This window comes from Petaurus breviceps, unplaced genomic scaffold (genome assembly GCF_028583685.1).
Source record: "Petaurus breviceps papuanus isolate PSGF00001 unplaced genomic scaffold, PetGlider_PUasm1.0 90879, whole genome shotgun sequence".
NCBI classification, from domain to species: domain Eukaryota; kingdom Metazoa; phylum Chordata; class Mammalia; order Diprotodontia; family Petauridae; genus Petaurus; species Petaurus breviceps.
In genome coordinates, this window is record NW_027187368.1 from 6,011,536 (window position 1) to 6,039,246 (window position 27,711).

General features: G+C 38.9%; 1 protein-coding gene across 1 annotated transcript in view; it reads left to right on the forward strand.

Moving 5' to 3' along the window:
* BRINP1 (BMP/retinoic acid inducible neural specific 1) overlaps positions 1-14,547 on the forward strand; it is a 194,430-nt gene extending 179,883 nt beyond the window's left edge. The window contains exon 8 of the mRNA XM_069073814.1: positions 53-14,547. Within this exon, the coding sequence (XP_068929915.1) occupies positions 53-1,193 (1,141 nt within the window). The 3' untranslated portion in view covers positions 1,194-14,547. The remainder of the gene's footprint in view (positions 1-52) is intronic.
* Positions 14,548-27,711: the final 13,164 nt, after the last annotated feature.

A 27,711-nucleotide genomic window follows, 5' to 3' on the forward strand; every position in this document is an offset into this window, starting at 1 on the left:
CTCTCTCTCTCTCTCTCTCTCTCTCTCTCTCTCTCTCTCTCTCTCTCAACAGGACTATACAACAGTGGCTTACTAGAGTCCAGTCCCTCCTCTACTGCAATGAGAATGGGTTCTGGGGGACCTTCTTGGAAAGTCAGAGAAGTTGTGTATGCCATGGTAGTACCAGCCTTTGCCAGAGGCCCATCCCCTGCATCATTGGGGGCAACAACAGCTGTGCCATGTGCAGCCTGGCCAACATCTCACTCTGTGGCTCCTGCAACAAAGGCTACAAGCTCTATAGGGGTCGCTGTGAGCCCCAGAATGTGGATTCAGAGCGTAGCGAGCAGTTCATCAGCTTTGAGACAGACCTGGATTTCCAGGATCTCGAGCTGAAGTATCTGCTGCAGAAGATGGACTCTCGCCTTTATGTTCACACCACCTTCATCAGCAATGAGATCCGCCTGGACACCTTCTTTGACCCCCGGTGGCGCAAGCGAATGTCCCTTACCCTTAAGAGCAACAGAAACCGCATGGACTTCATCCACATGGTTATTGGTATCTCCATGCGTATCTGTCAGATGCGCAATAGTAGTCTGGACCCTATGTTCTTTGTCTATGTCAACCCCTTTAGTGGAAGTCACTCTGAAGGCTGGAACATGCCCTTTGGGGAATTTGGGTACCCGCGCTGGGAGAAAATTCGCCTCCAGAATGGCCAGTGCTACAACTGGACTCTGTTGTTGGGTAACCGGTGGAAAACCTTTTTCGAGACTGTTCATATCTACCTACGCAGCCGGACTCGGCTGCCTTCCCTACTGCGCAATGAGACTGGACAGGGACCTGTGGACCTGTCTGATCCCTCCAAGAGGCAGTTCTACATCAAAATCTCTGACGTGCAGGTGTTTGGCTACAGCCTACGGTTCAATGCCGATCTCCTTCGGAGTGCAGTGCAACAGGTCAATCAGTCATATACACAAGGTGGGCAGTTCTACTCCTCGTCCTCTGTGATGCTGCTGCTGCTAGATATCCGGGACCGAATCAATAGACTGGCACCCCCTGTGGCCCCAGGGAAACCCCAGTTGGATTTGTTCTCCTGTATGCTGAAGCACCGCCTGAAACTGACCAACAGTGAGATCATTCGTGTGAACCATGCACTGGATCTCTACAACACTGAGATCCTTAAACAATCGGACCAAATGACAGCCAAACTCTGTTAACCCCAGGGACTCCTTGCCAGGGACTGATCCTTTTGCTGTACAAAACAACAGAACAAAACAAAACCTAAACAAACAAAAAATCACCACCCACAACACAAAACAAAAACAAATACAAAAAAAGATAAAAAAATTTGTAAAATGTAATTAATATTCAAAGAAAGGAGAAAATTCTTCATTTGTTGGAAAACTAAACCGTTCTAGCAACTGTATAAAACTGTCGGGCATGTTTGTTATTTCTATAATCCGTCATAAAAGAAGGGTCGCACCTTTCTCTCGAGCTGTGAAGGTGTTGCTTGGTAGGCTTCAGGGGCTGCATTTAAGGGGTAGAGGAGGGAACATGTACACAATGAATTGTAAAGATCTCTGCTGTGCAGGTGCTAAGATTACAAAGAGAAAGAGCTATATGTAATGTAAGAAAAAAAAAACACTGCCATTTTTCCTTGTGGGAGGAAATAGGCAAGATAAAGAAGACATTTCTTCAGTTAAGATGTCTATCCTCTTCATGCTCATTTCCTTGTGGGAACCTGACACTTCACCCTGAAGGTGGGAGAGGGTGAGGTGAGGGTAGATTGTTCATTCAGGCAGGGAAGAAGCCCAGGCCAGTAGAAAGGAAGGCTCTGTGGGGAATGGAATTGGATGGAGAGCTGCATGTTTCTCCCTCACATGCTGGGTAAAAGAAATCTTTTCTGCTTTGGGCCAGCACTTTGGGGGCACTGATTAGTAGAAAGTCAGAGAGTTGGATTTGGTACTTTGAAAGAATAAACATGCCAAGAAAATTTTACCTGCAAACCCTCCCATGAGCTTCCAAAGATTGGGGCAGGGAGGGAGATAAGAAAAGAAATAACCTTCACCATATTACCAACAAACCCTGGCAAGTACAAAATCAGTAATCCAAATGGAAAGAACTGAGAATGTCAAGGGGAGAGCAAGGAAAGACAGACACTGATGGTGTCATGGAAAGAACACTGGATTTAGAGTCAAGATTTGGGTTCTAAATGTGACTTGTTATTTTCTGTGTGACCTTGGATAACTCTCTCTGAGCCTTGGTTTCCTCATTTATAAGATGAGAGTATTGACTCAAGTGATCTCCAAGGTCCTTTCCAGCTCGAAATCCTATTATTCTATCATTGCTCTTACAAATTAAAGCTCCTTAGCTAGACTTTTTTTAATCTTATTTTTAATATTAACTGAGCTGTATGTAGCACTCCATCACATGCACACATACATATATACATATGTGTATATAAGAGCTATGCCTATTTGTTCATAAATCTAGAGTTGGAAGGAACCTTAGAGATTATCTAGTTCAACCCTCATGTTTTACAGATGAGGAAATGAAACTGAAGTTCCAAATGGTAAATTACTTGCCCTTACTATATTGATAATAAAAGTCAGAGCTAGGATTTGAATCCAAGACCTGTGACTCCAAGTGTTGTTCTTTCCAGTGCATCATGCTGCCTAATCTTTTTTGGTCTAGATCAGGGGTGGGGAAACTGTGGCCTGGAGGCCACATGTGGCCTGCTAGGTTCTTGGGTGCAGCCTTTTGACTGGGTCCAAATTTTACAGAACTAATCCTTTTATTAAAGGTATTTGTTCTGTGAAGTTTGGATTCAGTCAAAGGGCCACAATTGAGGAACTAGAAGGCCACATGTGGCCTTGAGGCCTCAGGTTCACCACCCCTGGTCTAAACTCATTATTTCAAAGGAACTCCTATTTTTAAAACTCCCTCTACTAACTCATATCAGCAACTTGTCTGTAAATCAGTAGGTTTGGGTAGTTTCCTGGGGCACAGCATGTCGAAAAGAATTATCCGTGATGCTATAGCCAGGATATGTCAGATACAGGGTCTGAACCCAAAACTTTTTGACCCTAAAGCTAAACATCCCTCTGTTCACTTCCCCACGCTGCTTCCCATGTTACCCTTCCATGTGAATGTGTTCATGCATATCTGTGTGTACATATACATGCACATACATGTTTCTATCATTGTAGAGTCTCAGTGCAGAAAGAAAGACACAACAACAACAACAACAAAAACATAATCAAAGTTTATAAGTACAAACAGGATGCCAGGCATTATTAGGGAGGAGAGATGGCTCCCTTTTACCTGGAGGATCAGAAAACAAAGCAAAACAAAAAACTTCATGGACAGGAAATAATGGGTCTCGAAGGATGAATAGGATCTCAGTAGCCAGAGTTGAAGGTTGGCATTCCAGATAAAGGGGTGTGTTTATGTCTGTGTGTGTGTGTGTGTGTGTGTGTGAGAGAGAGACAGAGACAGAGAGGCAGACAACTAACCACAGCATAACATAGCTGAAAAATGGCCTTAGACTATAGAATATGAGAATAGTGAATGTTAAAACTAGAAGGAATCATGTAAATCCTCAATCTCAAGTTTTCTTTTCATAGAGGAGAGAGAAGAGAAAGAATGAGACAGAGACAGAGAGAGAAAGGCAGAGACAGAAACAAAGAGATGAAGATGCAGGGACAGAGACAGAGGAAAGGAATATATAACCACAGGTACAGAAAAAGGATGTTGCAGTGGGAAAAATGCCATTATGTGGTTTGGTATTTTTGGTCATTCAAAGACTCTAATCAAAACAGAACTGAGTAAGGAGTGTTCAAAAGGAAGGAAGAAATAAAGGAGAAAATTTCTCCTGAGTAATTCACTGATGAAAGAAATCAGGATGGATCTAAGGTCCCAGCTTTCAGGATTGAGCTCATTTAATCATAGAATGTCAGGATGGGAAGAGACCTTAGATATAGAACATTAGAATAATGAGAACAAGGAATATGTGAGCTGCAGATGACCTTGAAACTTTGAGTTTTAGAGTTAAAAATGTTCTATGAAATTGAATCTTAAATCCGGAAGTGACATGATCACAATCCCTCTCATTTTATGAAGGAGAAAAATAAGGCCCAGCAGGTTTAAGTTTAATTCAATAAAAATTAATGAAAGACCTAATCCAAGATCATTCAGCATGATAGTTCCAACACTAAAATTTAGGACTCCTGAATCCTAAACTAGTAGTCTTTACCCTACGCCATACATCTACCTTCATGCCATGATCCTGCAGCTCTTTGAAGAAATGCTTTCTCAGAATGTGTGATTCACTTTGTGAGGAGACAGGAATACCAGCTTTCATGAAATCCACAGACAAATTTGTTTCAGTTCCTCACATTCACCAGTATCTGCAGTATTATTTTTATGTTGAGTGTCAGTTCAGGCATAATGTAGCTGAAAGTTGCCTTAGAACATAGCATTTAGAAGCCAGAATGGACTATAGACTATATGAGAATAGAGAATGTTAAAGCTAAAAGGAATCATATGAATCATCACTCTCAAGTTCCTCTTTTCATTGAAGAGGAAACCAAGGACTGAAGTGGATGGAACTTGCCCATAGTCACACATATATATGTCTGGTCAGAGGGCAAGGTAATTATATAATTAATATATCATAACTTTATAAGGTGAAATAGGCTCTTAATGTCAATCCATCCATATGTTGAGGTAAATTTTGGTATGTACCTTGACAATCACTATCCCCCGCATCAATAGTATTGTCCTAAACTAAATGCAACAAAAGGCATTTTGTCACTGAGATTTCATATCCCCAAAGTGCCAACAACACAGGCACTCAGTGATTGTAGCAGAAGCATAGAGCAATCCCTTAAAATGTTCAACCAGGGATATTTTTTGTGATCCATTACAAGAACAAAGCACATGTAAAAATCATAGATAAACTTGTAGCTAACCAGTGCCTCAATAGGAATTAGTGCCATCTTGGTAACACACACTGGGTATACTGCAGGCTCTCTTACAGAAGATCATTTGGATGTCAGATTCAGAGACTGAAGTCAGAATACTTTAATGTTGACAGTTCTGTGCTGAATTCATACCATAGGTTTTCTAGTTACATTAGCACTCTACAAAGAGTAGATGGGTGGGCATTAAAAGAATTTCATACAAAGTATGAAATTAATATGACAAAAGACTTCATTGAGTGGAGAACTAATAGGGGGAAAGAACAGCTTGTTCCCTTAGACAAATAATTTTCCCTCTCCAGGGCTCAGTTCCTTTCTCTGTAAAGAGGTGGAGTTGGACTACATGGTCTCTTAGGTCCCTTCCAGGTAAAATAGGGTATGCTGACAATTACATGTCTTTGATGATAATATCTAGGATAAAGGTCTATCCCTGGAGGAGTTAAAGAATACAGATACTGTACCAAGACCATTTCTGTCCCTTAATCTTCTAAATCCTTTCAATTGTTCATATAGTCAAATCCTCCACCTTCAGTTCTTCCTCACTCCTTGCCAAATGTATTTAGTGAGGGAAAAGAGGGTGATTTTTTTTTCTTTTCTTTATTTGTTTTGCGTTTATATGGAGACTTTTGAGAGAAGTCTAGGTTTAATGATTGGAAATGCCAGGGAAATGGAAGTATCCCCAAAGGCTAAGAATAAATGAGTCATCAGCACTTTTATTCCAAGTTGAAACGACTGTCTTCCTGACAGGAGAATACGCTATCCTTTGGCTATCTTAGGACTCCTTCTATTCAAACACTATGCTCTGAAAGATCAGGGTCCCTCTGTCTGAGAGAGACGAGGAGATTCCTGAAGGCTTTCAGGGAGTTTGTAATTCAATTACTGTCTTACCAGCTTGATGCAGCAACCAAGGAACAACGGTGTCTTATTAATATGCTGATGCTGAGGCGCCAAAGTGTGTAGAATGCCCATTTGGATCAGAACTCTAAGCAAAGCGTGGAGTTGCTATGGAAACCAGGGAAGGCCATTAATTAACTATCAAATGAAATCATTGGAAAAATCTGGACCTTGGCATCTTTGACCTCATCAAAGCAGAGGGCAAGAGGCTGGTCAGAGCCACCAGCAAGTCCCTGTTTGATTATTAAAATTATGATTGCACAAAGGGTGAGACTTTCTGGCACAAAGGAGTGGGCTGGTGTGCAATGAACCAGTGAATGTGATCAATGGCAACAGGAAATGGGATCACTTGGCTCAATAAATACATTTTAGGGCCTGGACTAACCATTCAATGCAAGGGCTGTCTATTTTGAGCAAGTTAACTGGTTCCCAGATACTTTTTTCCCTTCCATTTGTTAGGCACAGAAATAGCCAGAGATATAAGACTTGGTCACCTTGATAGAGTTGCATGGGCAACTTAGGAAGGAATAACAGGGGTCAGAAGTCACTAGATGATTATTATCTTGGTGATATATTTCCAAACATGGATCAAGTTACACTTCGTATTTGGGCACCACCATCTTGGCAGCACAGTAACATCACTTTAGTTAAATATGGGACTCTAGAAGTAGAACACCTGATGGAACACCCTTTTGATATAGTTCCCTTTCATTTAAAACAAAAAAAAACAACAACAACAAAAACTAAGATTTCAAATTTGAGGGGACTTCCTAGTGGTACTAATTAGTCTTAAGTTTCAGGTCTTTGGGTCATCATAGATTCATTTAATAAATATCAATTAAGTGCCTACTGTGCAAATAGTCTTCTCATGTTCCTCAGAAAAACAGAAGAGCCTAATTATATATGTGTGTGTGCATACATACATATATATGTATGAAATAGTGCAAACATTTATAAATTATGTACTGTGTGGAGTGCATTATGTTTGGTTAGGGAAGATATAAAGTTTACTAATGGTATGCCCCCTGACATTACGGAGCTTAAAGTGAATAGGATAGAACAGAATAGAATAGAATGAAATTGGATAAAACAAAACGAAGCAAAAAAGAACAGAATTGAATTGAATATGATTTTTTGTAAATAGACTTTAGAGATGATGTGGTATTTCCCCAAGGTCCATGAACAGAACATAATCCAGAAATAACCTATAGACTTGCACCCTGGGAGACAGTAAGAAGGAAGTTGGATTCTTTACATGACTTGAATATGGATAGATGATAGAATTTAAGAAAACTATATATTAAAAAATCATTCAATAAGCAGATAGATGACATGTTCATTGTTGTCTTAAATTATGTCTCTCTATTTGATTCTATCTTGTCAGTATCTGTCTTATGTGCCAAGTCCCACTTGCTTGACTAGAGTCTCTATCCTGGCTCTTCCTGGACATAGTTTCTCCATGCTATTTTGCTTGAAATAATAGCTCTCTGATGTGACACAAATGTATACATATATACATATAAAGGTAGCTGTATACATACTTATCTTAATGCTTCAAGGTCCCTTCATTTCTTCAGTATGGGTCCTGTCAAAACTTATAGATAGTCTTCCTAAGTGATTATGGCTAAAAAAAATTATCATGTGGTGGCTAGTCATCTTATAATAATCTCAGTATTTCATTAGGGAGGTTCTCAAAATAAAGACATGTCCTCCACTGGACCCACATTAAAAGCCACCTTTGCAAGCAAGTAAGGTGTTCTAGACTAGTTTGTGCTCCACCAACATAACCTTTGAGAACATAGAATTACATTTGTGCCATGGTAAGGCATCTGGGGAAGACCAGCATAGGGCAATTATTTAGCTAGGGATATGTGAAGACCTGATATTACCTAGATTTCAGCATGCAGTCAGATGGACAGCCCATCAAGAGAGTTTGCTAGGATTTTGTTATCTTTGACAGACACTACCAATGAACGCTGATCTGGGACTAGACTGAGAGGATGAGATTTGGTCATATTAAATGTGGGAAAGAGGCATATTCATGATTCCAAACCTCCCCTTGTCACATCTTTTAAACTTTATTATTCTTCTGGGGATGTAATATGACACTGAATCATGGAAAATTACAATTTCAGGAAGAATAGAATTGCAGGTGACTCAGGGGCAACAGAAAGGAGACATGGTGGGTACAAGTAGCTCTCAGTAGATTACCAACTGTGACTTGCCAAAAAGGTAGAATACAAGATAGCAAGAATATCTATGGATGGAACAGGAGGTACACCAAGCAAGGAGTAAAGGATCAACAACCCAAGGTAGAAAGGAAGAGCTTTAGGTTGATTGATAAAAATTGAAGAGAGGATTTATGAAGATAAATGGATAGGAATTTCACAAATTCAAATCATGTATATGAGTTGTTATCTATAACAATACCATACTTACACTGGTATGATTGAAGTATACACATGCGTACCCTTACATCAATAAAGATGTACACACACACACACACACACACACACACACACACACACACAATTGAGGAAACCTTAGGGGCAATATAGAATATATCCATATAATAAAGAGATACTGGAGTCAAGAACAGAAACAGTTGCAATAGTCAAGCTAAAATGCCACAGGAAGGTGGAAGGGAGGGAGTTTGGAGCTCAGAAAAGATGTACGAATTTACACAGGCATTAGTACACTTCAAGACTTGGCTGATAATACACATCTTCTCTGGAAGTCAGAAATTTAGAGCTGAAAACATCCTTAGAGGTCACAGAATCATGTATTTAGATGTTACAGTTTTCTCATCTGGAAAATGATGGGGTAAGAATGAATGATCTCTATGGGTTCTTCCAAAAGTCTATAATTCTCCTCAAGGTTCCTAGAAATATTAAATTCCTCCAATGCTTTAAAATAGAATCCAATTTATAAAGTTTCAGTTTAAAGACCCATTTTGGTAATGGATGAGTCTCATAAAGTCATATCAGAAACACCTGTGGATATTCATATGCCTAAGAATACTAATATAAGCAATATAATATTAATGGTCCCTGAAACCATGGAGTGAATTTTTCCCCCAAGGGGTTTCACAGATATCAACTCTTTCAGCCCTACAATATGCAAAGGAGGCAAGAATGAAATATGTATTTTCAAGCTGTAAAAGTAAGGCACAAAGTAGGAATGCAATTTACCTACCAAACACAGCAAGTCAGTGACCACTTACTGATGTCTTCTCTTTCCACATCTAATGTTTTTATAATATACTTAGGAAGGATAAGTTACATGGAAGCAGGTACTAAGTAAATGGCCACAGCAAACCTGTGAAACAGGCTGTTTGTTTTTGGTATGTTCCACCTGTGAAGTGACTCCATAATCTCCTTCCCAGTCAAGAGCGACAATCACCTGTAGGCTTTTGACCATATTCTGGCTATGACTTCATGATCTATTATATATATGACAGAAGAAAAAATGTTGGACTAGAGAATGTTGGCATGGGAAGCAACCTTAAGATATGTAATGTGAGAGTTTAAAGAGACTCTTGAGTTCATCCAGTGTAAACCCCCCATTTTTCAGATGAGGAAATTAAGTCCCAGAGAGGTTAATTGACTTGTTCTAGATTGTAGATAGTTAGTGGAAGAAATAGGAATCCTGGCTGCTGGGTAAGGATTCTTCCCACTACACCGATGCATAAATCTTCTGGGCAAAGTAGATCTCAATATCACCTGGTTATAGAAAGAAGAGGGAAGATTTGGGGTCTGAAAAGACAAATTTTCCTAATTTGGGGATGATCAATATCTGTGGATGGGGGGCTACTCAGAGCCATCATGGGAAATGTAACAAGATAAATATAAAGTTTCTGCTTTAGGATCTTAATTTATCAATTCTGCTCACTAGTACCCTTATTGTCTAATATTAATGTGTCCCTTAATCTGGCACCTACTACACAGATTTCTGATCTTCAGTAATTGTTTGCTACCTAAACTCATATCTTTTCTGACTGATTAGACCATCTGTCTTTTTTCTATTTTGGGATAATTATGTGTGCCTGAGTTTCCTGATCATACCCTTGCTTGGTGACTTCACTTCTAAAGTTGCCCATGAACCTGAATTGACAATATCCTGAGACTAGACTACTCCTGAATGCAATACAACTTTTCCCTATGGAGAATATGAGAGTTGAAAGGAATCGAAAAGGTCAGCTTGTCCAACATTTACTACGAGAATAATATTCCTGACGAATTCTTATCTGGACTCTACTTGAAGACCACCAGTTATGCGGAATGGGTCCCCTCCTCAGATAGCTCATTCTGCTTTGTGGTAGCTATCATTTTAGCTAATTTGTTTGTTTTCCATATATGGATTGGAAACATATACCTCTCCAACATCTATGTACTGGTTATGCAGGAAGAAATAAGCATTTATTAAGTTCTTATTATTTGCTGGGTGCTGTGCTAGGTACTGGGAATAAAAACACAAAGAAAGGTAGTCCTTGCTTTTAACAAGTTTATATTCTAAGGAGGGAAGAAGAGACATAAAAGGGGGAAGAGGACTTAATACTCATGCAGGTATATGGTAGCAAAATCTAGAGAGTCAGAAGCACAGTAAGGAGGCAAAGTATGACTGGACTGAACCCATTCCCAAAATGGAAGCCCATGGAAGGAAATTACCATATGGAGAAGAGAACATGCATTGTGGAGAGATATTCCCATAAGACTACAGACTTGGAGGAAATCTTCTGGGCAAGAAATCAGTTGGGTGAAGCAGGGCAGAATAGAGGATGGATCTTCCAGGGTAAGAAGGCCCCAGGTGATGAGGGAAGGTCCAGGGTAAGAAGGCAGCTGAGTTATTGTGGCAAAATCCAGGAAAAATGTCTTACTAGGGGTCAAGAAGAAAAATTTAATCAAGGGCATGAAGTTTGGATTCAATTAAAGGCATGCACTTGAGGGCCTAGAGGGCCACATGTGGCCTCGAGGCTGCAGGTTCCCCACCTCTGATCTAACCCCTCTTTCTCATGACAAATCTTCACATAATTGAGGAAAGCCATTATACCCCCTTAAATCTTTTCTCTAGTATTTTTCACACTTGCCAAGTTCCTTTGAGTAAAAATAATAAATAATCATAACTGACATTTATGTAGCACTTTAAATTCAAGACAGGTTTCCACATCTGTTATTTCATTTGATCCTCACAACAACCCCCTGTATTATATCTTCATTTTGTTGTTGTTTTTCAGTTATTTCAGTTATGTCTAACTCTTTGTCACATCATTTGGGCTTTTCTTGACAAAGATATATAAGTGTTTTGCCATTTTTTTCTCCAAATGATTTTACAGATGAGGAAACTGAGACAAACAGGATTAAGTGACTTGCCCAAGGTCATGCAGCTAGTTTCTAAGACAGAATTTGAACTCAGTAGGATGAATCTTTCTGAATCCAGGTCTGGTACTTTATCTACTATACCACCTAGCTGCCCTATATTTTCATTTTAGAAATAAGGAAACTGAGGCTCACAGAATATCATAGTGATGCAACACCAGGTCTGCAAGGAACTTTAAAGACTCTTTAGTCTACCCTCCTTCACTTTCTCCAAGAATACCGTAGGACATTTTTACCCACAATAAGAAATAATTTCATCATAGACACACAAACAAATTTATAGAGAGTTTTAAAGTAACCAAACTGTTTTCCTGGACCATTTTCCTTGCAGCTAAAACTTCAGAAAAGGGAGTAGATAATACAAGGAAAGAGGGGAATATGTGTACTATTTCTTACATTAACACCCAAACACTTTTTTCCTACCAGACTAAGCTCCAGGAAGACAGGAAAAATTACTTATCTTTATTCTAGATATATCTGAGATTAATACTCTGTACATGGAAAACATTCAATACGTATGTATTGAATGACTGATTGAGTCTCTGATCCAGTGAGATCCAAATGAGACTCCTTCCCCCTTGCTACATTTCTAGATCCCACGAAATCTTCAAGACATGTGAGTGACTTGCCCACGGTGATCTAAGTGATAATTAGATGCAGGGAAGGGTTCAAACTCCCTTTTTTTATGACTCCTAACCCTGTACTCTTTCTATTCCATAATCTTGCCTCATGATACTTTTATTTAATTTTATTTTTTCCAGTAATACCAATTTCATACTCTTTAGGAACTATAAACTTTCCTGATATGACTGAATGTTGAATAAAATGCCTTGGGCATTATTTAAGCATTAAGTAAGCATAGTATAAATGTAAAGTAATCATGACTTTTTTTAAAGATATACTGAACTGTTAGGATACTTAATCTTGCATAACTAGTACTACCTGTAAAAAACAATGATATAATAATATCATCACTGGTATCAAATAGGAAATTGCAAAGTGGGTAGTAATGCAAGGAAGCATAAGGTGTGGTAGAAAGCACTGTGGTCTCAGAGTAAGAACTAGGTTTCAGTCCCTGCTCTATCATGACAAGCTAAATGAACTTGGCAAATCATTGCATTTCTATGAGTCTCAGTTTCCTCATCTGTAAAATGGAAGTAGTACTTCCATGGACTACTTTCCTGGGCTATTGTAAAAATAACTGCTACAATGGCCATAAAGTGTTGTGCAGTTGCAGGATCATAAACCCTAATAGTTGAACATACTGCTGGGATTATCTGTTGTTCTTTAGCCATCTTGTTTAATTGTACCTGACCCTTCATGACCCCATCTGGGATTTTCTTGGCAAAGATACTAGAATGGTGTCCTATTTCCTTCTCCAGCTTATTTTACAGTTGAAGAAACTGAGGCAAATAGCATTAAATGAATTGTCCAGGGTCACACAACTAGTGTCTGAATGAACTCAGGAACATGACTCTTCCTGACTTCAGACCCAGAACTTCATCCACTTTGCCACCTAGCCACTGGGGCTGTCCAGTATAACCTATACCTGACCAAGAAAACCTACAACATCTCCAACACACCTCTTTTTGGATACTCCAATGAAGTGGAAGTCACCATCTCTGTAAGCAGTACATTTCCTTCTGGACTCAGTTCTAACTGTCAGAAAATATTTTCTATAATCTAATACTTCCTAGGACTCTGGACTCATACTGACCAACTTTAATCCTTAGGGCCTGACTCTAAAAGGAACATTCTCTCTCTTTTGCTTACTACCCCAATCCAGAGTATCTCCTAGTAAACTCATGGAAAACAGAGTTTATGTCAAGGTTTCATCAAATATGGGGAATAGAAATGTATCTCTCATAGAATCATTCAAGCTCATATTGTTTCCACAGTAGCCATTTTGATCTTACTGAACATGCAAAGGATGGTTAGGACTCATAAAAACCTATAAGCAGATACAGGAGCATACAAAGCTCTCAAATATCTCATTCAACTCCCTTTATAAGGAAAATTAATTAAAGGTTCCTTTTGAAGGAAGCTTTGATAGTTGATGTTTTCTCAAAATAATGGAAGGAGTTTGTGCAATGGAAAGGTGTGCAAAGTTGGAGACCCAGATGATCTGGGTTCCAATCCAAACTACCCTTTGTAACTTGAGCCATCCTGGGCAAATTATTTAACCTCTCAGGATATTACTTCCTTCATTTGTAAAATTAAGTTATTGAATTGTATGACCCCCAAGATCATTCCCTGCTCTATATTTAAGATTCTATGATCCTTTAAGCTATATAATCCTCCTTCACTGTGGTTTAGAGACCTACCAAAAGATTAACATGATTTGTTGGCTTGTTTGTCTAGTTGGTTGGTTTTTGGAGGGGTCTGGACCTAAGACTTCCTTCATATGGACCAATTCATTTCATTCATTCTTGACATCAGGTATTAATTCTCGGTGAGAAAATAATTTAAATATTTCAGATCAGCAACAGTGTTTGCAATTTATGGTCTTAGAGTGGTGCATGGAACAGTGGGAGCTTTAGTGACCTATAAAAGGTTACACAATGAGTATGTGACAGAGTTGTCTTAAACTTGGTTGCTTCCAACGCTGAAGCTAATGTTCTATCCTTTCTGCTACACTTCCCTCAAACAGAAGTTTGGGGCTGCTAACAAACAGTCCCATCTATTTTGCCCTCTATAATCTGAGTAACTCTCTTCAAATAGACTTTTCTCTCCAAGTAATACTCTGAACAGGAACTATGTGAACTTTCCTCTTTTCCCCACCACCTCCCTCAAGAAGTATGCTGTGTTAGAGAATTCCTTTCTTTCAAAGATCTGATCCTAGACGTTTCAGATTAGGTATTACCCAAAAATACGACTCAGGGTATTTCCCTTCTCTATTAGAAATCTAGTTTCCAGTGTCATGGTACCAAAGAAATTCAAAATACTTCCAATTCTATAATGCAAGTTGGGGTTCAGAACCATTGTTATTGAACTACCTTCTCAAGTCATATGCAAGTACATTCTGCTATGTGATTCCACTATAAATTGCATAGTGATCCAAACCCAAATCAAATCCCAGGTCCTCCAAAAAACCTTTCATGGTTGATAATGACATTTTGTCCCTCCCATCTCATTTTGCACTTTTGACTCCTTTAATACATATTTTGTCCTGTGAATCTTAGTTATCTATCCATCTTGGTTTCTTTTTCCCCCTTTTTGGCCATGATTTCCATTAAGGTGGGGACTCTGGGAAAGCTAAACTGTGTATCTCCTACATATTGTATAAGTGCTAAATGTTTAATAAATGTTTATTGATTTAATTTGATTTGATGTTCTCTGTCCTAACATTATGTGTTTGAAGGTCCTTACCAGCTTTTAATATCTATGTACTTGGTTCATTCTAGTTCTGACATTTTATATTTCTCTTTTCCCACTCTTAACCTCTCTCACCCCCTTAAACCCATCACTGTCAGTTCCTGGGACAGTAAGGATAGAATTGATCTTTCCCACTTTTATACTCCTATGCCACTAATTTAGAGAGAAAAAAAACAGATTTAATTTAATTAGCTATGTGATTAAGTGTTTTAAAGTAACTGTCTGGGAGACAGCTATTTCACTCTCTAGGCTTTACTTCCTCATATGTACCATTAGGAAAATGGGCTTATTTGGTAATTGCCATAATCTCCTTGCACTGTGTTTATATGTCTATCTGTCTAGCCTCTTCCATTAGACTATAAGCTCCATGAAGACAGGAACCATGACTTTTACTGACTGCCTTGTGTCCACTAGAGTGTTTAGCACAGGCTCTTTTAAATATTGAATGAATGCATGACCGAATGAAAACATTCAATATATACTGTACTTCATTATTTGTCTGAGGATTATAGGCAGCCAAATATGAAAGGAAAAAAAAAGAAAGATGGAAAAAGGGAAAAAAGATGGGAGAATCACAGATTCTGAATCTCAGAATTGGAAAGGAATCCAGTATGCCTGTACCTGAGAAAGCATTCCATGTTGCAAAACACCCAAGTCGTCATCCAGAGAGGACTACTTGATAATGATTTTTCCATAAAGCAGGAATCTGTCTCATTGCACATTCCAGCCTTTTTTTCTCTAAATCACATGTCAATTAGAAGTCAGTCAATAAACATTTATTAAGCACTTACTATGTGCTAGTTACTATGCTTAGCGCTAGAAACACAACAAAAGGCAAAAAATAATCCTTGCTGTCAAGTTGCTCACAGCATAATGGGAGAGACAAAATGACTATTTACAAACAAGTTACATACAAGATAAATTGGAAATAATGAACAAGTTCAGTGGGTCTTCCTGTTGATTGGCCTGCAAAGACCTGAACAGCTGTTTCCCTTAAGATGTTACTCTTAAGTCTTCCCTTCTCCTGGCTAAATAACTACAATTCGTTCAATTAATCCTGTTGACATAATGTTGAGGCCCTTCAACATCCAGGTTGCCCTCCTCTGGATATTGTTTAGCCTATTAATATCCTTCCCAAGATGTGGTGCTCAAAATTGAATTCAGTCCTCCAAATGTGGTCTGAGCAGGGCAGGATACAGTGGGAGTATCCTATTTCTAGTCTATAATTCTGTCTTTTAATAAGCCTAAGATCACATTAGCTTTTTGACTACCATGTCACACTACTAACTCATATTGAACTTATAATCAACTAATGATATAAATTTGTATTGATTTAGACCTCTCTCATCTTATATTTATGAAGTTGATATTTCATTCTTTGCATGTCATTTTACCCCTCCCAGTTTATCATCATTGTTCTGACCTTGGTTTCCTCCCTTGACAGTCTCAAGCCAATGATCAGCCATTTCCCTTATACACTATAGCCTAATCATGAATTCTTTGACTACTTATTCTATTGCCTTGTCAAACTATTACCCCTACGTTCCACCTTATTCATTCCAACTTAAATGCTTTTGAACAGTATTGAAAAAAAATAATGTAACTGCAGACTGGGTCCAATATAAATACATATTCAACTTATCTGAGTACCAAATGTTTTTTTTTCCTTCTCTGACTCACTATCATATATATTCCCCATAGCTATTCCAAATCTTCTCAAGCTCCAAATAAAACCTTCCCTATGTCTTCTTTCCCTCTAATTCAGTTGAGGACATTGCTTTCTATTATGCCAAGTAAATAAAGGGCGTTATTTTAATTCCTTCTTCTCAACTCCATACTTTAACACCCCCCCCCCCCACACACACACACCCACATCATCTTCATTATCTGGTACACTGTTCCACAGTCTATGATATGACATTTCTTTCTTTCTTTTTTTTTAAGCAATCAGGGTTAAGTAACTTGCTCAAGGTTACACGGGCGAGTTATTTTGTGTGGGTGGTAAGTATCTGAGGCTGGAACCAATCCCAGGTCTCCCAACTGTGAGGCCAGCACTCTTACTCACTGAGCCACCTGGCCACCCCATGTTATGACATTTCTTGAGGTCAAGGTGTAGTGGCAACTACATTGGCATACCCAGGATGACTGCTACCGTGTTTCCCCGATAATAAGACCTATCCCGAAAATAAGCCCTCCCCTTACTGTGTAAGATTCCTCTAAAATAAGCCCTCCCCCGAAAATAAGCCCTATTGAGATTGCTACTGTAGTGAAGGTGATCCCCTGTGCTACACGCTACCTTACAGTACCCTCTGTATGCACCCTCCCCCCCCCCCGGGTGAAACGCACGCCTCGATCACGAGCTGCATCCAATCAGAGCTGCAGCAGTGAGTGCATCATCCTGTTCTTCCCCAATGATTTGCTTGCTGGTACATTTTTTTGTTTACATTTACCTGTTTATTAAAATTGCTGTCAATGTTCATTAAAATAAGCCCTCCCCTGAAAATAAGCCCTCTGGTGTTTTTCTGTCCAAAAAATTTAATAAGACAGTGTCTTATTATCGGGGAAACATGGTAGCACAGGTTCTTAGATCTGCTTTACTAGGAAAGATAGTTGTTTAAGGCATCAACAATCTTTTTAAATTATATTCACTAGTTCAGGGGAAAAATCAGCACCCAAACTTCAGTGAATATACAGAGAAAATATAAGCAGAGAAATAAAGACTAACAGACAGGGCTTTGACTGCCTGAATCAATTATACACTTTACATACATCCCTGGATCAAGAGACCCTTTACATCTGAGCAGTTGGGGAGCTCTGAACATACAGGGCCACTCAGAATCTCAAACAGGGAATCACAAGATCCTTCTCATAAGAGAGCCCCCACAGCAAAATGCCAAGTCAGAGTATACATACACTTCTCAGGGCCAGAAGTTATCACAACCCTCCTGACTCAGTCCTTAATTAGAAATTAGCAAGAGGTGTGAAAGCCTTCCTCCCAGCAAGCCTCCCCTAAGCAAGCTTCCCTTAATGGGCCTATTAGTGGGTGGGGAAGATCTTAAATCCCATTAACATTACATAAGGCCATCCATTCTATTTGGTTTCTTTAGTCTATTCCCTCTGGTAACTTCCTATGTGTTTATTTCCTTTCTTTTATATTCAATTTATACTTCTTTCCTGGCCCCTTTTCTCCCTAATCCTTAAAAACACCTTCACTTGACACCTTAGAAAAGCCCTGTAATATCTCTAGATCTGTCTATCATCTATAAACTGAGGATTAGACTAGATGGCATTTAATCTTACTTCTAGTTCCAAATCTATGATCCTGCTTTTGTATGTTTGTTTGTTTTGAGACATATGAGCAAAATAAGAAAATCTGTACAATCAGATAAGGGAGAAGGAATCAGTCACAAAGAAAAAAATTAGGCTCACAATTGTAAAAAAGGTAAATTAGAGAGAGGCACAGAGGTATAGCAGCAATATTAAACAGCTTTCAAGGGCAAAGAGCAGTCTTTCAAATCCCTTGCAGTTCTAATACTTCCTATTTGTCTGATTTTAGGCAAGTCAACAAAACTTTCCAAGCCTTAATTATCTCTGTTAAGGGAAAAAGTAATCAACTTACTACCAACTTCATAGGATTGTTATGGTAAAACACTTTATAAACTGTAAATAGCTATAGAAATACAGACTATCACTGTAGTGGAGGTTGAATTGACCTATAGGGTCTATCCCATGGATTGTGGACCTGGAGGTCTCCTGGAAACTTCCAGGTACTCCAGAAGCATGGAGACTCAGAATTCACACAGGTTTGGGATGAAAAAATCCCTGGCTACTTCTGGCTATGTTGAAGATCCAGCATTTACAGGACTTGTCACTTTGAGATGATATAGAAAACCCTAAGTAACCTCTTAATCCTTTCCCAACTCATGGCCATCACAGTAGGACAAGGTGCTGAGTTACTTTACTTTCAATCCTCCATGTAACATCATGTAAATCTAAGACTTCCAGTGAAGGGTGAGGATGGGCTGGTCTCCTCCACCAAGACATTATGGTAAACTCAAAAATGGGTGCTATTGCAAGGAAATTCAGCAGGCATGATTGATCCATGACTTCCAATTGCATTTTTCACTTTATGATCTTTTTTCCTTTTAGAAGTAACTATTTGGAGGCTTGGAGGAAATCTTTTTAAATCTAGGAGTCCTAAGTTTTTATGGTCAGGAATGTATGGGAGGAGGGAGGAGAGAGGAAAGGACCAAGCCACTACTCTAGGACTTTTGAAGAAAATGACCACCAAAAAGTATATTGGCCCAATTCTGACATGTTATACTAGAACAGCAGTGTAGAACCTGCAGCCTCAAGGCCACATGTGGCCCTCTAGTTCCTCAAGTGTTACCCTTTGACTAAATCCAAACTTCACAGAACAAATCTCCTCAATAAAAGGCTTTGTTCTATAAAACTTGGATTCAGTCAAAAGGCCACAACCAAGGACCTAGAAGGCCACATGTGGCCTCAAGGCAGCAGGTTCCTCACCCCTGTTCTAGAATATATGTACTAAGAACTATTTGGACAATACAGAATTGAAGTTAAATGTTAGATGGAAGATCATTAAAGCACAAACTGCCTTATGTTCAGGTGATTTTAAGTATCAACTTGAACAGTTAACTGAAGAAAATGACTATGAAATTTCTCTGATAAATATCTCTTTTCTAAGATTTATAAGAAACTAATTCAAATTTATAAGAATAAGAGCTATTCTACAAGTGATAAATGGTCGAAGGATATGAACATGCAGTTCTCAAGGAAAGAAATTCAAACTATCTATAGACATACAAAAAAAAAGTCTCAAATCACTAATGATTAGATAAATGAAAATTAAAGCAACTCTGAGGTTCCACCTCCATCCATATTCATCAAATTGACAAAGATGAAAAAGAAAATAACAAATGTTGAAGGACCTGCAGAAAAATGGGCACCTTCCTGTCCTGGTGGTGGAACTATGAATTGATCCAGTCATTCTGGAAAGTAGATTAGAATTCAGTCTTAAAAGTTACTGTTACTATTTGGCCCTATTCTCCAGAGAACAAAAAAAGAAGAAAATGTGCTATACATACAAAAATATTTCTAGTTGCTCGTTTTGTAGTGGCAAAGAACTGAAAATTTATAAGATGTCCTTCATTTGGGGAATGGCTATAAAAATACAGTATAAAATAATATTAAAATGGGAAAAATTTCAGAGAAAACTGGGAAGATTTGATTAAACTGATACAGATTATTGTGAACTGAATCAGGAAAACATTTTATACTATTTTAATATTGTAAAGATGAACAATTTTAAAGGACTTAAAAATTCTGATCAATACAATTATCAATCATAATTCCAATGTCCCAATGATGCTACCCAAAGCATGCTACCCACCTCCTGAACAAGAGCTGATGCACGAATCATATGCAGATTTAGACACACAGTTTTGAACATGACCCATATGGAAACAAATTTCACTTTACTAGCATATTTCTTATAAGGATTTTGTTTTTCTTGTGGATGAGGTCAGAAGAAATAGAATATAAAAAATAAAAATTTTATAATGAAAAAATTAAAAAAATTATCAACCTCCCAGTCATGCATAGCAATGGCTGACACTGTCTCTTGTTATTTTGTCTGAGAGTCAGTTTGTGAGAGTCTTGATTTTACCATTTGTTTTTTAGGTAGAAAATAAATGCCTGTTGCATACTTCATTCATATTTTATATTAAATACCTTTCAATGCTCTGCTTCCCCCATTTGGGGGGAAACCTTAGAAATGGGTCTAAACCTAAGTGATGAGCAAATTGTTCCATTGACACTGAGAGTTGAATGAGTCAAAGAGTATGAAAAAAGAGAGCTTAATAAATCTTTCATTAAAGATCAAATTTTCTTAAGACTGAGCCTGGTCTGGACCATGTGCATGGCTCCAGAGAAGAGGGTCATCTTAGGGAGCAGGAGAAGCTGTAGTAGCCCAGCTGCTACTAGAAGAGCAACTATTACATAATGTTAGATAAGCTGTGCAGTGTCATACAGCAGAAACACACACACACACATACACATACACATATTGGCTTTGGAGTCAGAGAAACTAGGTTCAAATCCTGCCTCTGATGCTTACTACTCAAGTGATTTTGGGCAAGTCACTTAATCTCCCTGGGCCTCAGTTTCCTTGTCTGAAAAATTAAGTGGTTGAATTAAACAGCTTCTAAGTTCCCTTCCTGTGCTGGGGCTATGATCCTATGGTCTGAATGCTATATTTACTCCCCTGACTGGTATAGATAGATGACTGTCAATGCTTTTACATTTTGATAAAATCTTAATCATTTTAGGGGGATCTGGACTGGAGCTGCCATCTCCTAGGTGGAAAACTACAGGTGTTAAAACTTCATTAATATGGATAAGTGACTTATCTTTTAGAGTCTTAGAGAGTTGTCTGGGTTATGTGACCTGTGTAGCACCACGCAGCTAATATGTGTCAGAAGGAACTGGAACCCCGGTCTCCTTCACTCCAAGAGTGGCCCTCTGTCCACTATATCACATTTTGGCCCCTTTGTTTCACTATAATTTCTGCAGAGCACCTATGTGATCTCTTGGAAACAGCCTATATTATTTTTTCTAAGTTCTTATTTTAAAGCAATTTCTAAAATGGAAGAGAAGGAACAGAGGAAAGACTGAGTTTAAAGAGTTAGAAAGAGAATGAACCCAAGGGGGTTGTTCCAAGCTCTCTTCCTTTCTCTGACAGAGCCTGGCATTGGAGTCGCCCCATTTCCAAGTACAAGTACGTTGCTTAGCAACACCCTTCGAGCAGCAAAGAGTGAGCCCTGGGCCATTATATTAATTGCTGTTATTGCAGTCCTGAAACAAACCAAACTTTTGCTTAAATTTCTGCCTTCCCATTCGAGGGACACTTGCAAAGTAGAAGTTCAGGAAGTAGAAGGACAAGCCACTTAAGAGATGGGTGGGGAGGAAGCCTAAGGAGAGGCTGAACCCAAGTGGAAATAGACAAAACATTTGAATGATAGAGGATTTATTTAAAGAAAGAGTCTTAGTTCTTTCAAATAATTCATTAACTTGCCCAACTAAGAAACAAAGAAGGCAGAGTGATACAGGGGAAAGAATGCTGTGTCAGAGTACCTGTGTTCAAATCTTGATCACTTATTCCCTGTGTGACTTTGGGGAAATCGTTTATTTTCTGAGTCATCTTTAAAATGAGGAGGTTGGTCAACCTGGTTTCTAAGATGTTCTCCAGGGTGAAATCTTTATCTCTAGGAGATTATGAATGAACTACAATTTATATATTGATAGAATTCAAACATCTCTCTTCAATATCAATTCTGTGAGCTAGGTACTTAGGGTGGTCCATATTTTCTCCCCCTTTATTGGACCTCTCTGAGATATATAAGGCTGCTATGATTGCACTATTATAAATATATCCCCATGTTAAGAAACAGAACTTGTGGGGGGTGGAGTCAAGATGGCAGCATAAAAGCAGGAAAACGCCATGAGCTTCCCCCATAACCACCTCAAATACCAATAAAATATGACTCTAAACAAATTTTAGAGCTACAGAACCCACTAAGTGACAGAGAGAAACAAATCTCCCGCTGAAGGCAGCCACAGCCTGGCAGACCTACAGGGAGGGTCCATCATAGCATGCTGGGAGCCAACCCCTGCCCCTTGTGAGCCTGAGGTTTTAGGCCCAAGGTGGTCCCGACCAGCTGTGGCTGGGGCAGACTTCAGGAGAGTGAATCACCAGCTGCTGTGGTGATTTCCAGACTTATCAACCCATAAATGCCAAAGAGTAAGTAAAATGTCAGTGTGGAACTCTGTTGAAACTTGGCGGGGGTGGGGGGGTGGGAGGGGGAAGGGTGTAGAGGGTTATGGAAGAGCGTAGTCCAGCCCCTGCCTCTGGGGTGAGAAGTAGTGTAGGCACAGTGGTAGTGAAGCCACCATGGTGTGGCTGCTTCAGAGCTCCTGGCCTGCAGATTGTAGGGGGACCAAACAACCATTCAGAGGGTAATCGATCTTGCTTTAACATGCTTAGATCTGGATTTCGGTCTAGGGTGGAAGTCCTGGGGTGTGTAGCCAGTGGGCCAGAGCTTGTGGGGGCTGCAGAGAGGGCACCCAACTAATAGCTCCAGCAGCTGCAAAAACCCCATCAATTTGGGACAAAGCTCTCCTCTCTGAAAGCAAAGTTCTACTATGGCAAAGAGCCCAAAAGGCAAGGAGTTGAGTGGCAACATGAGCAAGCAGAGGAAGCAAAGAAAGCACAGCAATCAAATCTTAGATTCCTTTTTTGGGGACAGAAAGGATCAAAGCATGGAATGGGAGGAAGACAATGAAGTCAGAACTCCTGCATCAGAAGCTTCCAAGAAAAAATATGAATTGATGACAGGCTATGGAGGAGCTCAAGAAGGATTTTGAAAACCAAGTAAGAGAAGTGGAGGAAAAATTGGGAAGAGAAATGAGAATGATGCAAGAAAATCGTGAAAAGGGACGGCCAGGTAGCACAGCGAGTAAGAGCACCGGCTGCAGTGTTGGGATGACCTGGGGATCAAATCTGGGCTCCGATACTCAGCACCACGCCCAGAAATAACTGGCCGAGTAAACTTGAGCAAGTTACTTAACCCCGATTGCTTTAAAAAAAAAAAAAAGAAAATCATGAAGAGAGCCAACAACCTGAATTAAGAAAATAACACCTTAAAAATAGACTAACTCAAATGGCAAAAGAGGCTCAAAAAGCCAATGAGGAGAAGAATGCCTTAAAAAACTGAATTTGCCAGATGGAAAAAGAATCTCAAAAGCTCACTGAAGAAAATAATTCCTTCAGAATTAGACTGAAGCAAATGGAAGCTAATGACTTTATGAGAAATCAAGATACTATTGAACAGATCCAAACAAATGAAAAAATGGAAGGCAATGTGAAATATCTCATGGGAGAAAGCACTAACCTGGAAAATAGACCCAGGAGAGATAATTTAAAAATTATTGGACTTCCTGAAAGCCATGATCAAAAAAAGAAACAACAAATCATCCTTAAAGAAATTCTCAAGGAAAATTGCCTGATATGTTAGAACTAGAAGTCAAAATAGAAATTGAAAGAATTCAGCAATCAACTCTTGAAAAAGATCCCTAAAAGAAAACTCCTAGCAATATTATAGCCAGGTTCCAGAGTTCCCAGGTCAAGGAGAAAATATTACAAGCAGCAAGGAAAGAACAATTTTACTATTGTGGAAACACAATCAGGATAACACAAGATCTAGCAGCTTCTACATTAAGGAATCAAAGTGCTTGGAATATGATATTATGGAGGTCAAAGGAGCTAGGATTAAAACCAAGAATCACCTACCCAACAAAACTGAGTATAATGTTTCAGGGAAAAATATGGTTATTCAATGAAAAAGAAGACTTTCAAGCATTCTTGATGAAAAAACAGAGTTGAATAGAAAATTTGATATTCAAATACAAGAAGCAAGAAAAGCATGAGAACCCAGGAACAGAAGCTGTGAAGGACTTGAGGTGGACTGACACTGTGAGCTTCAATATGGAACGGTAACTGGATAAGGAACTGGACGAAGAACTGGACAAGGGGCTAGACAAGGAACTGAGAGCTGCCTGCCCTTTAATCCAGGTGACAGTTGGGTAGATTCAGGCAGGATCTGGGACCAGGGAATAAGAACCATGGAATCTGAGACCCAGCCTCAAGTCAAGATGAAAAGACCTTTCCTTGTGTATTTAATGCAAACTGAGAAGATCATGATTTTCTGTGGTTTTGGGGTGGGAGGAGTTTTTTCTCTGTATCCTGTTCCTCTTCAGGATGATTGAATTAGGGATGATTGGAAACTAATCTCCAATTAAGAAAAAAGAAGACTTTTTGACTGAGAGATTAAGACAATGTTATCTAGGGCTGGAGAACTTTGACCTTTTTACTTTGTGTCCCTTAAGGAGGCTTGCTCCTTAAGGATAATTGAGGTAAGGACTCACTGAATGATATCTTTTGTTTAAAACTATGTGGTCACTTTAGTGATAACTTGTTATGCAATAACATTGTGAATGCTGTACTTTGGTTTCTGTCAATGTTTTGTCTTAGTTTATTACTAAATAAATAGAGAGTTCACTATAAAAAATAATAAATATGTCCTCTCCTTCCTTGCTACACTCTCCTTCACTTTCCTAGAAATTTTCATGCCCCATAATGAGAACTTTTATGTTCCATGCCCAATGCCTGTTTAGGCAGGACTTCCAGTCAATCCCTAATATTTCTTGGCTTTGGATGTTAGAGATGAGATGCTATTCAGAGCACCTGGGCAGGACCCCTTTATGGTCCTCACCTGTGTAATCAAGCAGGTGTTCCTCATATCAAGTAAGTGGTGATATAATAGCTTTGCAGAAGCTGTGTGCCTCAATGTGGGGTGAGCTTTTCCAAAAACCATCATTGATTTCTCTTCTTCCTGCTCTGACCTAAAGATCATGGCATCCTAGGTTCAGTGACCTTCTTGGTTATTTTTTTTCCTTTGTTGCTTCTGTTCCCTATTTTCCCACTCCCCTGATGTCACATAGTAAGTCTTGAGCCTTTTATTGTGTTAGTTAAAATACTGTGACTGAATCTTTTGCACAAATCTCCTTTAAGTGCCAGGATAGTAATGCAAAATTTGCTAGCAATGTTTTACAAATGAGGAAATCAAGGCCCAGAAATGTAAAGGAACACATTTCATGTCACACAAATAGTAGATATCAGAACTAGGAGCCAAACACAGCCTACCCATCCCCCTTCATCTCCTTTTTGCACTTTCCTGTGCTGCTACTTGCAAATTCTCTCAGAAAAGAATTGGGATTTGGGGTGCTTTAATGAACAACTGTGAATCAAGAGTAAGTATTATCTCAATGAAAATGAAAACCATTAAATTACTTATCCTAGCATGAGAGGAAAGCAAGGTGTTATACATGGAAGACAAATTTGGAGTTAAGATGACCTCCCTGGGTTCAAGTCCTACATCTGACTGGCAATAAATCACTTAACTTAATGTTTAAAAGTAACTCTCTGAGATTGTAAATTACATAGGTAGGAATTTTCAGACCAAAATCATAGGTCTAAGATACAACCCCTCCCCCACACCTATATATTCCACTTCCTCTTTCTTTAAAAAAAAAAGATAGTATTTTAGTCCCTAAAGATCATCAAATCTGACCCTCATACAATAAAGATCCACACTACATCTGAGGGGCTGGTGGATCTATTGTCATTATTTTTTCTTTTTAGTCTGTCCTGAAATCTGTCTGGTCCACTCAAAACTCGTTCTTTGCTTAGATCTGGGCTTTGCTTCATGGTGTTTTGTTTTATTTTGAGGAAATGAAGAACTGAGACCCAGTGGGGGAAAGTCGTGATCAAAGGTTACAGTCTCATGTTATTTGAAAACAATTTATTCCCTTAAGTTGGTCCATAGCTTCTGAAATCTGGTTTAAACTGCCAATTGCTTCACTTCAATTTCTTTTTTTAATACAATTTCTTTTTTTCAATAAAAAGTCTACTTTTGCTTCTTTCCACCTCTCTCACCATGGTGGGGGTGAGGGGAACCCTTGTTTCAAATATATAGTCAAGTGAAACAAGTTCCTACATTGGCCATATCCTCAAAAATATATCCGTTTCTGTCATCTGAGTCCATTATTTCTATTTTAGTAGGTATGAAGCATGTTTTATCATTTGAACTCTGGAATCATGCTTGGACATGGCATCATTTAGAGTTCTTAAGTCTTTCAAAGTTGTTTGTCTTTACAGAGCCTTCGTTTTTGTGGAGGACCGTGACATCAGGGAAATGATGACATGATTTGCAGTTGACTTTGATTTGAGTGAGGGAGGGCTGTGCAAGGTCACCAGTCTCATTTTCTCCTCCAGAGCCATCTGGATCCCGGCGATCAGATATTCACCAGGATGACTAGAGATGGCCCAGGATGCAATGGGAGGAAGTGGCCCTTTTAGGCTAAGGCCTTTTCAGGTACTCTCTTAGAATGAGGTAATGCCCATGCAATGAATCAACCTTTTTAAGAAGTAAGTCAAGGGATAATCCCTTTAATTAGAAAAGAAAAAAAAAGAAAAAATTAAGCTGGGAGGGGAAGACCCTACAATGTTGCTACTGTATAAATTGTTCTCTTTGATTGTGGTTCTATTGGTTTCACTACTCAGCATCAGTTCATACAAGTCTTCTCAGGTTTCTCTGAATCTCTCCATCATTACACATCACAGTTGTATTCAATTAATTCCATATACCATACTTTTTTCAGCTGTCCTGCATTTAATGACTCCTCACACACAAACACACTTTTAGTTATTTACTATCACAAAAAGAACAGCTGTCGATATTTTTGTACATATGGCCTCTTTCCCTCTTTTTTGGATATCTTTGGGATATAGATCTAGTAGCAGAATCCCCTGGGTCAAAGGGAACAGGAGAGTTTAGGACTTTTTAGGACAGAGCTACAAATTAGCTTGCAGAATGGCTGAACCAATTCACAACTTCACCAACAGTGTATCAGTGTTTCATTTTACTTTCTTTGCACTTAGAGCAAACTAGTCATTTTGGATCGTCAGAAATGACATGACGAAGTCTGACTTCACATGTTTTCATGGTACTTTCTTACCATAGGTATTGACTATCCCTGTATTTTTTAGGCTTACTCTTCTTTAACATTAAGTAAAAATAGCATTATCCAGCAGGCCTAGCCATCTGTATAGAAAAGGACATGACTAGAAGAGAGATGAATCCCAGTGGAACTACCACCAAAATGAGAAGTTACAAGATTTTTCATATTTCTATATAAGGACATTCACTCATTTAGGCAGATAAACATTTGTTATGAACCTACTACCTTCAGTATCTGCTGGACACTGGGGGAAATTGATGGGGGGAAAACAACAACAAAAAACATAAACAAAACATGGTTCTTGCCTTCAAGGAACTTAGAGCCTTTTAGGGAAAATAAAATATTTAGATAAATAAATACAATTCAGGGGCAGCTAGGTGGCCCAGTAGGTCAGGAGGACCCGAGTTCTGGCCTCAGACACTTAACACACACACACACACACACACACA